The sequence below is a fragment of the Xenopus tropicalis genome, chromosome 6, assembly GCF_000004195.4.
Source record: "Xenopus tropicalis strain Nigerian chromosome 6, UCB_Xtro_10.0, whole genome shotgun sequence".
NCBI classification, from domain to species: domain Eukaryota; kingdom Metazoa; phylum Chordata; class Amphibia; order Anura; family Pipidae; genus Xenopus; species Xenopus tropicalis.
In genome coordinates, this window is record NC_030682.2 from 42383406 (window position 1) to 42398839 (window position 15434).

The 15434-nt window shown below is 37.9% G+C and overlaps 1 protein-coding gene across 1 annotated transcript in view; it reads right to left on the reverse strand.

Annotated features, from left to right (window-relative positions):
* Window positions 1-5833: 5833 nt before the first annotated feature.
* The window catches only part of hibadh (3-hydroxyisobutyrate dehydrogenase), an 82380-nt gene continuing 72779 nt past the window's right edge, over window positions 5834-15434 (reverse strand). The window contains 2 exon segments of the mRNA NM_001030433.1: window positions 5834-7233; window positions 8395-8551. Of these exon segments, the coding sequence (NP_001025604.1) occupies window positions 7078-7233; window positions 8395-8551 (313 nt within the window). The 3' untranslated portion in view covers window positions 5834-7077.

Genomic DNA, 15434 nt, shown 5'->3' on the forward strand with positions numbered 1-15434 from the left:
AACAACCACAATGCGATCCAAAATTTTCGGATCTAATACGATTTTTTCCCACTTGTACTTTTTAAATAAATAAATGATAAAATCTTTGCATGTATTGTGTATCTGACGATATACTTGGCGGACCTACAATGCATTTCTGTGAGGTCACTTTTACACAATTGTAGTCTGACAATTATTTAATGCTCAGAAAAATCCTCCGATTTGTTATTTTTAGAACTTACCCTACAATTTCATTCTGAATGTTAGTTATAGTATAGTTGCATTTAAAAGTACAATCGATATCGGAAGAGGACTAAAAGCTTAATGTGTATGGCCAGCTTAAGTTCGCATCACGCCACCACAATCTGAGATGTAAGGACACAGCCGCAATGTTGCTCCAGCGTGAATAGGCAGAGTTCCTGAGGCCCCAGTGCATTATTTACAGGCGAGTATTACGGTCCGGCCGGTTCTATAAAACGTTTGATGTAGGCGATCACTGTCTAATTTACATTCACCAATGTTAAAGTTGTTTGTTAAAAGTGTCTGGGCATTTAGGTGAGCATATGGGGAGAATATACTTCAGCGCACTTATCTATATACATTTTGTTATATGAATGTTTACATTAATATCTGCCGTTTGGGGAATACAGCTAAAATACTGAAAATGTATGCTGCAACTTTATTTATGTGTCCTAAATACTTGCAATGGGAAATTTTAAATGTCATTCTATAAACAAAGGTAAACTTCTCCTTTATGACAACAGCAGGTATAGGAGAACCTCCACTTTGTTATCCATCCACTAACTAGAAATAGCAAACCCTTAGAGCAGTGACTCCCAACCATCTTTGCACCATGGAACAATTTAAAATTAAGAAAATGTTTCCACGGACCGTGGGGGGTGCATTTCAATTACAAGGGGGTGGTAATTAGCAGATCATAAAGGCAATCCCTGTTTGACAGGTATGACGCACCTACAGTGGTGTGAAAAACTATTTGCCCCCTTCCTGATTTCTTATTCTTTTGCATGTTTGTCACACTTAAATGTTTCTGCTCATCAAAAACCATTAACTATTAGTCAAAGATAACATAATTGAACACAAAATGCAGTTTTTAAATGAAGGTTTACGTTATTAAGGGAGAAAAAAAACTCCAAATCTACATGGCCCTGTGTGAAAAAGTGATTGCCCCCCTTATTAAAAAATAACTTAACTGTGGTTTATCACACCTGAGTTCAATTTCTGTAGTCACCCCCAGGCCTGATTACTGCCACACCTGTTTCAATCAAGAAATCACTTAAATAGGAGCTACCTGACACAGAGAAGTAGACCAAAAGCACCTCAAAAGCTAGACATCATGCCAAGATCCAAAGAAATTCAGGAACAAATGAGAACAAAAGTAATTGAGATCTATCAGTCTGGTAAAGGTTATAAAGCCATTTCTAAAGCTTTGGGACTCCAGCGAACCACAGTGAGAGCCATTATCCACAAATGGCAAAAACATGGAACAGTGGTGAACCTTCCCAGGAGTGGCCGGCCAACCAAAATTACCCCAAGAGCGCAGAGACAACTCATCCGAGAGGCCACAAAAGACCCCAGGACAACATCTAAAGAACTGCAGGCCTCACTTGCCTCAATTAAGGTCAGTGTTCACGACTCCACCATAAGAAAGAGACTGGGCAAAAACGGCCTGCATGGCAGATTTCCAAGGCGCAAACCACTTTTAAGCAAAAAGAACATTAAGGCTCGTCTCAATTTTGCTAAAAAACATCTCAATGATTGCCAAGACTTTTGGGAAAATACCTTGTGGACCGACGAGACAAAAGTTGAACTTTTTGGAAAGTGCGTGTCCCGTTACATCTGGCGTAAAAGTAACACAGCATTTCAGAAAAAGAACATCATACCAACAGTAAAATATGGTGGTGGTAGTGTGATGGTCTGGGGTTGTTTTGCTGCTTCAGGACCTGGAAGGCTTGCTGTGATAGATGGAACCATGAATTCTACTGTCTACCAAAAAATCCTGAAGGAGAATGTCCGGCCATCTGTTCGTCAACTCAAGCTGAAGCGATCTTGGGTGCTGCAGCAGGACAATGACCCAAAACACACCAGCAAATCCACCTCTGAATGGCTGAAGAAAAACAAAATGAAGACTTTGGAGTGGCCTAGTCAAAGTCCTGACCTGAATCCTATTGAGATGTTGTGGCATGACCTTAAAAAGGCGGTTCATGCTAGAAAACCCTCAAATAAAGCTGAATTACAACAATTCTGCAAAGATGAGTGGGCCAAAATTCCTCCAGAGCGCTGTAAAAGACTCGTTGCAAGTTATCGCAAACGCTTGATTGCAGTTATTGCTGCTAAGGGTGGCCCAACCAGTTATTAGGTTCAGGGGGCAATTACTTTTTCACACAGGGCCATGTAGGTTTGGATTTTTTTTCTCCCTAAATAATAAAAACCCTCATTTAAAAACTGCATTTTGTGTTTACTTGTGTTATCTTTGACTAATAGTTAAATGTGTTTGATGATCAGAAACATTTTGTGTGACAAACATGCAAAAGAATAAGAAATCAGGAAGGGGGCAAATAGTTTTTCACACCACTGTATATGTGGCATTATGTGAGTCGTTATGCGCACCGGCCTGGCATTATTTGTGTCTCTGTAACTGTGTAACAACTGCCGGGATCAGAGGTGGCCCGTCACAAGTCCACAGCCCAGTGTTTGGGGACCCCTGCCTTAGGGAGAGAGTAGACACAATGGTATTTACTTGCTAAATGTAACTGTCCATTACTGAGTTTGTTCTAAGGTATATCCTAAAAGAAGGACTAAGGCATTCATATATAGGCCCCTTACTGTTACTAGTTTTTACTTTTCCGCAATACAGCTATAAAACTTTTTTTCCTCTTATTTAACTTTTGCTCATACTTATTCATGTCTTATTTAAGGCTAGCAATTTATGTGAGGCACAACTGAACACTGATGTAATGATTTGGGTATTAGCAGATGTCCATTAATGTGATTCTATAGGGACAGAGGACATTGCGGTAATATCCTTGTGGGCAGAAGGTGTCCTAAACCTGTGCTACCCTTGAACAGCTGGATGAACTCTACAGTATTCATTTGGCAATTAAATATCCCCAGCAGAGTTAGGGGGATTACTGCAAATCCTATGGCCATATAATCTGATTTTAATTATAGGGGGATGTTATTAATAATTGTTTTTGTGGAACCATAAAAGTTAGGTTTTAGTTTCTAGAGTAACTTCATCTATACAATTTGTGAGGAAAGATAGCTATGTAAACTGCCCGCTTGGATAAGCAGAAGTGAAATGTATAAAAAAAAAGAAGCAAAATTGAACATGCATGGGCACATCAAAACCTGGCCAACAGGGCTATCTATCTACAAAAAAAATTCCACTGCCAGACTCTGGTGGCTAAGTTTTTGGGTGACAGAAAATAAAGGACTAATTTGCTTACCAGGAGGGTCACCTCCGTCACTTCTAGGCATAGAAGTCTTGCTTGGCAGGGAAACCACTTCAATCACACTTTACTGCTGAGCTGGAAGTTGGAGTGATCACCAGGAGCATATATATACGGCCCTATGTCGTGAGTGTGACGTCCCTTCCCCCAAAGCCTTCAAGGGGAAATCCGCGGCGGAGGCTGGGGGCTTTTTTTTTTTTTTTTTATTATAATTATGCCCCAGGATATCACCCCCCCTCTTTTTCCAGCAGCCAATCAGCAGAACAATGGGAAGGGAGCAAGATAGCAGCTCCCAGTAGGTATCAGAATAGCACTCAATAGTAAGAAATCCAAGTCTGGCTTGGGACTCCTCCAGTTACATGGGAGTAGGAGAAACAATAGGTTACCTGAGAGCAATTCTAATGTGTAGCGCTGGCTCCTTCTGAAAGCTCAGACTCAGGCACAATGCACTGGGATGGCGCCTACACACCAATATTACAGCTTAAAAAAATACATTTGTTGGTTCAAGAATACAATTTTAAATGGTAGAGTGAATTATTTGCCATATAAACAGTGTAATTTAGAAATAAAAAGTATACCATAAAAATCACGACAGTATCCCTTTAAATTTACTCCAACTAATTAAAATCTTTGAAGAGTAACAAGACAATTGTAAGGTTCCTCTCTGCAGAATAATGCAGAGTAGTTTGTAGTGTTTATTCTTCATTGTCTGATAAATATAGGAAGCCGTTTTTCTCTTCTATGCTGACTGTAGGCTCCCTCATTTGCTTGCCTTATTATCTGAGCTTTTATTAAGATCCTCTCCAGCACCCAATTCTTCTTTGGAACAATATCCTCATTTAGGAATATCAGAATTTCTCTCATTTATTTTCCTAATATTTGCACAAGCAAATAGACTCTGGCAACTGGGCATATAGGAAACAAATACATTTATTCAAGGATGGATAATAATTTAGAAAACTAAATTATAAGAATTCAAATGAATGATTACTGGTTCATAAATCATTTTTATATAGACAATAAATTATTAGTGTAAAGCTTGGCTCTACAGAATATCTCTTTGCATTTATACATCTGGGAGCTGCCATTTACCCTGCCTAGGATAAAGTACATTTAAAAACTTCTTCATGATGCTGCAACAACTCATTAAATAAAACCGGTAGGATTTGCAATCAGATGTTTAAATCTTCTGTACTAGCAGTTTCAAACTGAAAATAAAATATGACATTGTGGCTATTAGGCTAGAAAAAAGTTAAATATATTTGACATAAGAACCATGTATTTTCAGTATATCTTCATTATTGTTGCCTTGCTTTGTGAAATATAGACTGCATGATGTCCTTTTCATATGCATTCTAACAGCACCTTGCTTCCATATTGCTTTCTGTGTGGGATTAACTGGCAGGAATTTAACTACTAGACTAGTAGTATTTTGTTACAGGCGTTGCAACTGTACCAAGGCCCTGGGAATAAGTAGGCCCCCCATGCACACCAATAATTTGACTTTTTACTCCAGAAGAAAAAAATCTTGTACAAAAAATGAATGTTATTGGATAACAGGGGGTTACAATAGGAACTGGCAATCATTGAGGTCATAGGTGTTCGCGAGTGATTAGGAAGGTCTGCATTACATTTTGCAACAGAACCAGTGGTCCTCCAGCTCTTGCATGCTTGAGCAAAAATATGTATAACAAACAGATGGCTACAAATAATAATGCAGCCTTTCAATGACTGTTGTAGAGAAAGCCAAGTGTCCATAAGCAAACATAAGCTGGTGGTGCACAACCAGATGCAATCATTTAACAAGATCATCAAAAAACTCGATCTGTGGCCAACTTGGCCCCACATGTAGTAGGTTAAACTGCACTCTTCCAAGCATTTAGCGGTTAGATTACAGAAGGACTGCATGCTGTTCAGCTGGCTAATATACCTGAAATGCAGATGTAATAGTTGGCTAGTGGGGTTTCTGGACAGTCTCATAAGCAATCTGTCAGTTCTGGAAACACCTTTCCAAAGTTTGGCATATAGCACTATTGCTTGGTGCCTACATATTCTAAATGTGTTATAACATGAGATTACATTGAGAACTCACACTATTTTACCTCCCAATCATGCATACAATTGCCCCAGAGTCGGTAACTTAAATAAAGAAGAAATGGAACCACATTGCTTGGGTCTTTCAGCATACGGCTCAAATGGTTTATGGCCCCTCCTTCCCCATGCAATTCAAGTAAAAAACCAAGTGGCTCCATTCTTAGGGTTCTTACACAGTATTTCTTCACACATTCCCATGTGGTGGCATTTTTATGTGTTCTAATTCTAATTTTTGAGCAGTTTGTTTTCTTATAAGGTTTCAAGCAAAGATGCAATGAACAAAATAAAAATGAATACATAGCTAATATTTATTGTTTCTACATATCACATAGTCTACAGATCACATTTTCGTCAGGTTATAAAACACATCCAGTAGAAGTATATGGTCACCTAATTTTAGGATTCAACACCCTCTAATTTACCCATAAATTTGAGAACACTATCAGGGCTATTCGCTTGGGGGCATTTAAACAGAAAATCAATGTAAAAAGGTGATATTTATATTCGTGGATCAGTATCAAAATATACATGAACAGAATTCACTCGCTTCTCTGTAATGGGTTTCCAGCTATTTTCAAAAGAGTTTTATGACATATAGTTTGCCTGAAAAACATTTCTGTAAAAGAGTGTTAGAGGTTATCTTTGTACAGATTAAATGTGACGTAGCACATTCCACTTTACAATGTACTTGTTGAATCAGTGACATAACTATAGAGGTAGCAGACTCCACAGTTGCGGGGTGGGTGGGGGAAGGAGGGTGCTTTGGGCTGCCCCAGACCACCGGCTCTGCTTCCTCTATAGCTTTAGCAAACCCCCCTCTCCACCGCTCTCCTACCCGAGAGCTAGCGGGCAAGGATGGGGACATGAGGGAGGAGCAGGCGGGGAGTTGGGATGTAAGGGGCGGGGCAACATGAGGGGCAGGTGGGTAGTGATTGTATTGCGCTGAGGGCCTCTCCAAAGATGTTTTTTTGGGGGGTGGGGGGACCAGCATAGTCTAGAAACACCACTGTGTTGAATAAAGGGAAACTACATTTGGAGGAATATTTTATACTTGAGGTATAAAAAAGGAATGGCAAAGCTTTGAAGTCTTCATCTAAGTATCCTGCATTTCCCTGCTGTAGGATTCTACCTCTCGCCAAAAAGTACCAGCACACACTTGCCAGTCTTATAGGCCTTCTGCACTATTTATATACTGGTCGAGTGGCATGGTCTGTATATTATAAAAAATCAGGGAGAGTATGAAATATGAAAAGTAAACTACGTAAAGACTACTAGAGGCGTGTTGTTATAGGCTGCAACCATCATATTAATGCCAGCATACTGTGCACTGTACATATGCAGGATATCAATTACATGGTTAATGCTAAACAAATCCTTCTTTACAACTTGTGTTATCTGTATTCCCAAGGTATAGTTTGCCTTTAAATTTGAAAAAGGTCAGTGATTACAGTTCATGTAATTGGTTATACAGTAAAACTCTATGGGATGTTCAAAAATAGTGTTCCAAATCTAATTTTCCACCTATGACTGTTCTCTAATTTTCATCCTCACGTAAAAATTGGAAGACAGAGGAGAAATCTTTCTGTGCATAGCCCTTAGCGCACATTACTCTGTAGATCTGATGTGCAAGAGAGCCCAGTGGGGTTGGGCTTTTGGTGTTGGTTGCCGAGTCCTGAGCCAGCCCCAAATCCTGCAAATAAATAAATCAATTATTCATTCTGAGAGAACACAAAATTTAATTGTATAGGAAACTTTCTGATTCCATTAAATTCTCACACAATAGTTTACATAAAAGGCCACTAAATTCCGGTTTTCTTATAAACCATATTTAGTATAGGATTCCTCGCCCGACATAATATTATGGTCGCTTTATATCATTAAAATGACATAAAATACTGCCACTATAGTTGCAGCACTGAAATCCTGAATTCTAGACCAATCAATGGACTGCCTGCAAGTATACTCCCATTTTCACTGAAACGGGCATGTGTGATGTATGTAACATGTAAAAAGGGAATCTTATTCAAGGTAAAAGTGCACAGGCAAAGATGGCCATAAGGAAAGAGATGGAGATCTGTTAGAGATTCTTTTGCCGGGTGGCTGGCAAAGGAGGCATTCCTTTAACTAGACACCAGAATTTCAAGTATAGAGAGCCCATCTGGCATTTGCCAGAATCAATAGATTGCCACTTTGGATCTACTAGGTCCTGAGAGAAAGATACCAAAGGCTTGGCTCATATTTAGAAGTACAGTTACCATCTCTGGGCCCAAAAAATAGATAAGATAGCAAAATAAAAATGACCTAAAACAATCTTTGCAAAAACACTCACAATAAACATTTATATATAATAAACATTATCTATTCTGTATTACTGCAGCTTTTTCAACTTCTTTACAATACACCTGTTATTTAGGCCAAACTTTAACACAATGCTGAAGTGTTGGACACAGTTTCTTCAGCAAGTTTATTGCTGTTCTGCATATTACAAACACAGTGTGATAAAATGTTGCAGAGTAATTGGGCTTGTGATACATTGTTGAGCATTTACTATTTTGTATCTTTTAGAATGCTGTATAAATCTTTAAATGAGAGCATTTGAAGCTAATTTATGTATGGAATGCTTGCTTATTGATTTTTAAAAAGCAATAGGGAAAACGTAAAAGGTCACAATGCTAAAGAAACTGAAATTCCCTCTTTGCAGTAAAACAGAACCTCAAAAAAAAACAGACTACTGCACAATGAGTGCAGTTAATAAGTGACCTTCTACAGTGCTCAAAACCTTCAAAAATCAACTGTTCCTTACAAACCAGTCCAGCATGACCCTCCCCTACATAAAGTATCTAATAAGTACCTTTGCCATAAGAGTTGTCCCAAATCCTCCTTGGTAGTTATTTGCAGAGGGTACTCCTTCCATCACTCCTGGAACAGGGTTATAGGTATCGCTTGACCAACACCGACCGGAGCTCATGTTTAGGATTTTGGCCAACAGCTTTGGGTCAAGCCCTAATCTATGAAAGGGTCAAGGAAAGCATATTAATGTCAAAGTACATCCAGACATGGATGGCTTGTTTTACACATTTGAAAAGCAGTGCCATTTTTCATTCTTTATTATGTGTCCAATATAAATTAAAACACATAAATCTAGCATTTGTGTTATTATGCCTCCTTGTTTACAACCACAATGGCCATATTTAGCACAGATGTTACACAAGTAACTGCTTTTCCTTTTTGCATGGGTGGGATTCTATTAGCTGATCTATATCTATAGTGTATCAAACAGTACATTTTTCATACAAACATGCAAACAGAAACATGTTATTCTAACAAACAGGTATAAAATGAGAGAGCAGGATAGAAGGGTCCTGCTTATAAGAGCTTCTAATTGCTGCTTGATTGAGGGTTAGCCCTCCTAATGTGCAAAACACATTGTATATTTACTAAAATACACAAGACCATTCAGTGTTTCATGTTACAGACAAAAGTGCTCTTATAAAATTATTTTTCTTTACTGCACTGAGTAACCATGAATTGTGTTCCTTCGGAGTTGAGAGAAGATCAAGCTGCAACGTTAATCTCTAGTAACAAATAGTTAACAGCAACAAAATAACTTGAATATTACCAAACAAACCGTTCTCAGATACAGAAATGGCACAAATTTCTCCCCTATTAAATCTTCATTTAAAACTGCTGCTGATGAGACACCCTATGCGGAGATGTGACATATGTTCTTTTTCTATTCTAAGACATGCAGTGTGGTTCTGGGTCAACTGCTGATAAGGTTGCTGATCCTCATAAAACAAAGCTTGCCCAAGCAGAAACATCATTTGTTCTATCACCAGGTTTATGGTAGAAAGTGAAATTCATCGTTGAGATTGTAGAAGAACTATCCTTTCACATAATCAATTGTGGTCAAAATCAAAATGGCCATAGCTGGTGTGCTCTTGAGGGCCCTACATTTTTAAGTTTAAACTATGCTAAAAAGATGTAGATCATTATTTCTAATACCAATGCTGGTGATACTTTACAAACAAACATTTTACAATTCACCCATTGTGTTATTCCCAGTTGCCTTTAGACAGTGTAGACACCAAAAGGATTTTATATAATAATTTGTTTCGGCTACTCTAGCCTTTCTCAAAGTTCTGTGTGTGGTGATCCATTTTCATCCTTTTATCTACGCTCGTGAGGACTGCACCCAGGCACCTACTATCTAATTTTTCAAAAGTGCCAACTAGTTGGAAATATATATATAGACACACACACACACATATATTTTATACAAATATAGTTTGATTAAAGTAATTACAACTATATATAGTCATATATATAGTCATCATATAAAGGCTGAACTCCAAGTGCTTTTCTAACGCTTATGAAGTTCACATGGTGACATCATTCATGTCTGATTGGGGGATCTGGTGCTTACCGGGGTCACCACCTCAAGGGCCCACCACTGCCAACATAGTTATGAACTCCCCCACCACTGCAAACTGTAAGAGGTAGGATGTTCATGCATGCGCTGATCCTATCCCAACTAGACTATTGTAACCTGCTACTTACTGGCCTCCCCAACTCCCATCTCTTGCCCCTACATTCTGTCTTATATACTGCTGCCAGATTTCTCCTCCTTTCACCCAGAAGAGTTCAGGCCCCTCCACTGCTGAAGTCCTTATCATAACTACCCATAAAAACAAGAACATACAAAGCTCATTCTTTTTAACTTTCAAAGCCCTCCATTCCTCTGCACCTCACTACATCTCTTCTCTCGTGTCTCCATATGTTCTTGGACGACGACTCCACTCCTCTTAGAGAAACTGCTTGCTTGCACCCCCCCACTACTACTACCGTTTCCCGCATTAAACCTTTCTGCCTTGCTTTTCCTTACATTCGGAAAGCCCTCCCTGATTTCCTCCGGAGTGAATCCTCCCTCAGTCTTTTTAAAACTAAACTACTAACTAAGACTACCTCTTGGGGCACTCACCCAGCACCTGATCTGGGAACTTGCACTTATATTGCAGTGTCACCCACTGTAACCTGCAGCACTAATATTCTCCTATTTGAGTCTGTACCTTACCCTTCCACAGACTGTGAGCTCAATGGGGCAGGGAACTATATCCTCTTGTCTCTTAGATTCTTAACTTATCAAAACAATACCTTGCATCTATTTTTATTTATTATCATACTTTGTATTTATCTATTTTTGTGATGACCCCCTATTTTGTTGTATTAATTTTTCATTCTATTATACAGCGCTGCGTACATAAGTGGTGCTTTATAAAAATAGACATACATGCCATAAGAAAAGTCAGCTGTTAATGCTGACAGATATGATGCCTGCAATCCCCAAAATGGTGTTTTACTAATTAATTAAATGCTGAATATTTTTACAAGAAAACCAGGTAAGGAATATATTAAATAAACCAAACTGACAGTTAAAAGGACTGAACTGCAAAGTGGCACATATCACCAGAAAGCTAACTGCACTCAGATACCCTGTTATGAGTTAAGTCCTTTCCTACAGAAAGTGTAACATTAAAGAAGCAAAAGGCATTTTGCATTTCATCTTCTTGCAGATTCTTCCACTGGCTTCCATATAACTGACAGTGAAAATTAGACATGGTATTAAAATCAGTTACTGAAGTCCTCTGTCTTCCTCTAAGACCAAAGCATGTAATGGTCTACAACAAGCTAGAATATAATTGTCATTCAGCGAGAGTCTTTTCTAGAAAGTCATGCTTCATTGGAGAAGCCTGAGTTTCCATTTGAAATCAACAAATTAATCCGAGACAGGTATCTGAAAGGGCAAGTTTAATAGGAAGCAGCTACTGGGCTCTCAACCATGATAAAATGTTATTGCTGTTTCGCTGTAAATTGGCTGGGAACATATGATACTTTCTGCATATGAGCTCCATTGCTGTTCAAGAGATATACTGTTCAAGCTATCAAAATGATGACAGTCTGTCAGTCCCCATAATAACCTGCCAATGGTGGGGCTGTGTGAGCGCAAGTGTTTACAATTGGGAACATTTTCCATGATAAAAAAAAGACAAAAATAAGTTATTATTGCTACAAAATTTGAAATAAGGCACTGAATCTGTTGTCATATTATTAGAAGCAAAAAAAAAAAAAAAAGAAACTAAAAAAGGCAATACTGAACTTGAAGAATCAGAGAAACTGCACAATTTGAATCATTGTCTGTAAGAGCAATAGTAAGCAAACCCTATTGGTAATTTCAATAGGTCACATGTTACTATAATTATGAATTTAGGGAAAACCAGAACATGATTTCTATCATGATCACATTATTTTTTAAAATTATGGTAAAAGGACTGGAAAAAAAAATCAAATTTAATTAGGATATACAATGATGCTTGGAAGTTTATGAACTTCTTTAAAATGTTCTATATTTTTTTTATGAATGTGATCTAAAACATCATCTGATTTTCAAATAAGTCCTAAAAGTAGATGAAGAAAACCTAGTAAAACGAAATTATATTTGTTCACGTATCTATTGAAAAAAAAGATTTAATAACATATCTGCGTGTGGCAAAAGTAAGTGAATCCTTACAATTATCATATAACTTGAAGGTGAAATCCGAGTCTGGTGTTGTCAGTCAATGGGATGACAATCAGATATGAGCGAAAGACCTGGTTTTACTTAAAGAACGGGGATCCAGCAAAGCTTGTTCCCACATACAACACATTTGTGGATGTGTATCGTGGCTCGAACAAAGAAAGGTGTCTGAGGACCTCAGAAAAACAGTTGTTGATGCTCATAAAGCTGGAAGAGGTTGCAAGACTATCGCTAAAAAGTCTGGACTCCCCAAATCAACAGTCAGACAGATTGTGTACAAATGGAGTGCAGGCTCTACCTAAGTTGATCAGAAAACCCTGCACTACACTGATGAGCCCCAAGAAAGGCAAAACCAGACTGTATTTAGGAATCTGATCAGCTATTATCCTGGCTTCTGCTTTAAAAACCCAGTGGGTAAGTTTTAGCCTATAGGATAAACCCATATAAATGGGATTTTCTTGGAGCACTTAGGAATTCATTACCAGAATTCCTTTTGTTTATTTGTACAAATGGAGGAAATTCATGGCCATTGTTGCCCTTCCCAGAAGTGGTCTACCATCAAAGATAACTCCAACTGCAAGGAGTCTACTAGTCAAAGAGGTTACAAAGGAACCCCGGGTAAATTCTAAGCAACTGAAGTCCTGTCTCAGATTGGCCATTGTTGATGTTCATGAGTCCACCCATCAGAAGAACACTGAACAGCAATGGTGTGTATGGCAGGGTAACAAGGAGAAAGCCACTGCTCTCCCCCCAAAATACTGCCGGCCATCTACAGTTTGCTAAAGATCATGTGGACAAACCAGACAGATAATATTTTGTGGACGGATGAAGCCAAAATATAACTTTTTGGCTTTAGTTGCAGTTATTGCTGCACAAGGGGCACACCACATACTGAAAGCACAAGTCACTTACTTTTGCTACACGCAGATATGTTATTGGTTCATTTTTTTCCCAATTAAAACATAACCAAATACAATAATTTTTGTTTCATTTGTTTAACTAGGCTTTCTTCATCTACTTTTAGGACTTGTTTGAAAATCAGATGTTTTAGGTCACATTCATATAAAAATATAAAAGGTTTTAAAGGGTTCACAAACTTCAAGCACCACTGTATATACTGCCACAGCACTCACTGTAATTCCGATTTTCAGATTAGAAGCTCTGAGTGCTTGAGGATGACAGATCAGAACAGTATAAGTGATGGCTGATAGAGGAAGAAAGACATTTTCTTATGGATTCCTGCTCATTCCCAAGACAAAGGATATATGATTTCCAGATATAGGATTCCCTGCTCTCTAACTCACTTAATGGCACCTCCTCAGATCCTGCAATGGAACCAGATTATCAGTATCAACAGATAAATTAAATCTATTCTATGCCAAACACTTTTTTGGTAGTCGATTGTCCACCACATGGTGGTTTGTACCATGCTGTGATCTCATAATATGTGAAATAAAAGCGGGTTTAACAATATAAAACAGAAGTACTACTGGACTTTGGTATGTGTTGGTGAATACTGTGCTGCTTGTGCCACTTGAGAGTACTCCACACAAGGTAAGGGTTTGGGAGTTTTGCAAATATTGTTCTTGTACTCTCTTCTATGCCTTTTGACTTTCCAAACTCTTCTAAAAGTCTGTATTAGTTTGGTCAAGAAATGACAGTAGCTTTTCCATGTTCCCCGTTGAGTTAATTATGAAGCCAATAATAATTTTAACCATGAATGTTTCCTTGCATGCATTGTGCCCCTATCTGCATTGCCTGTTTAACCTTGGAAGCTAGCACATCCTGATAAGAAAGTCATCAACCTTAATTCTCTTAAAATGGTTATGGTCTGTATTTCCTACAGCCTGCTTCAAGAAACACACACAGCCAGGACACTTCTGCAGCCATAAAATGTAATGCAATTAGAAAATAAGAGCAACATTGGTTTTAGGCCAAGTGCACCATAAATATTCTTTTTTTTTTTTTACTGTCCCCTATTTTTCAGCAACTCTCAGTTTTAAAATGTAAATAGCATAGAATATTGATAAACCAATTATCACTGGTGCAAAGCAAATTTCTATTTTATCTCAATTACTGTTTGACAGGATAATAGGTCAACATAGTTTAACATCTAAGGCAAGGACACACTTCAATAAAACAGCTCAATTTTGATGTGGTAATTACCAGCGTACCAATGCATTACAGGACAATAAAATGCGTAAAATCCTAAATTAAAATAAATCTTTTCATGAAAAAGAAAAGCACAAACAGTGAAAAGGTCACCAAAACATTACATTTCAAATTGGCCAAATAGATATTTACATTTAGACACAAACATAAACACACCCGGACACAAGCCTGAAGTTTTGGTTCTACCATTAAAATAAAATAAATAAGGCTTCTCTTTCAATAATATTTTTTGTAAAAGTGTGTTCTATCAATACACAAATGTCTAGACTATCATGCATAAGGCTATGTGCATTTTCTATACAGGTATGGGATCTGTTATCCAGAAACCTCAGAATTATGGAAAGCCAGTCTACTATAGACTCCACTTTAATCAAATAATTTACAATATTATTTTTTCTCTTTAATAATAAAACAGTACCTTATATATAATCCCAACTAACATATAATTAATCCTTATTGGAGGCAAAACAATCCTATTGGGTTTAATTAATGTTTTAGTGAATTTTTCTTAGGACTTAGGGTATGAAGATCCAAATTATGGGAAAACCTCTTATCCGAAATACCCTTGGTCCCGAGCATTCTGGATATTGGGTCCTATACCTGTACACAATGCTACATTACAGAAAGTACAAATGTATTTTAAATAAAATAAATATCACATGATCTGACTAGGGTAGAAGATTATATAGACTTTATTTGATGACCTATTTTACTATATATTTAGGCCGATGGCATGCTTGGCACTTTCATGGCAGCTGATAAAGCACCTGTGGCTCCTAAGGACTTGAATGGGAAATGCATGAAAGCACCAAAACTCTGGCTTTTTTAGCCCATCTATATTTCAGTTAGCAGCAAAACTGTAGTTTTTTTAGGCCTTTGCCATTCAAGTCAATAGCAGTAATGGGCGATTCACATTTCCTCCTTCAGGAAGGCAACATGTGTCCCAACAGCCTGTGTTTTCATGTAGTTCTCTGTTCACAATAAATTAAAACTGGTTCTGGCCCATAAACAGCCGTATGTAAAGCCTATATATAGATGACCAGGACTGACAGGGCAGCACAACCTATTACTAAATTAAGTATTAGTTTTCTCCCAACTTAAAAAACTGACTCAAAATAAACAAACTGCCTCCCCTGTATTAAGGC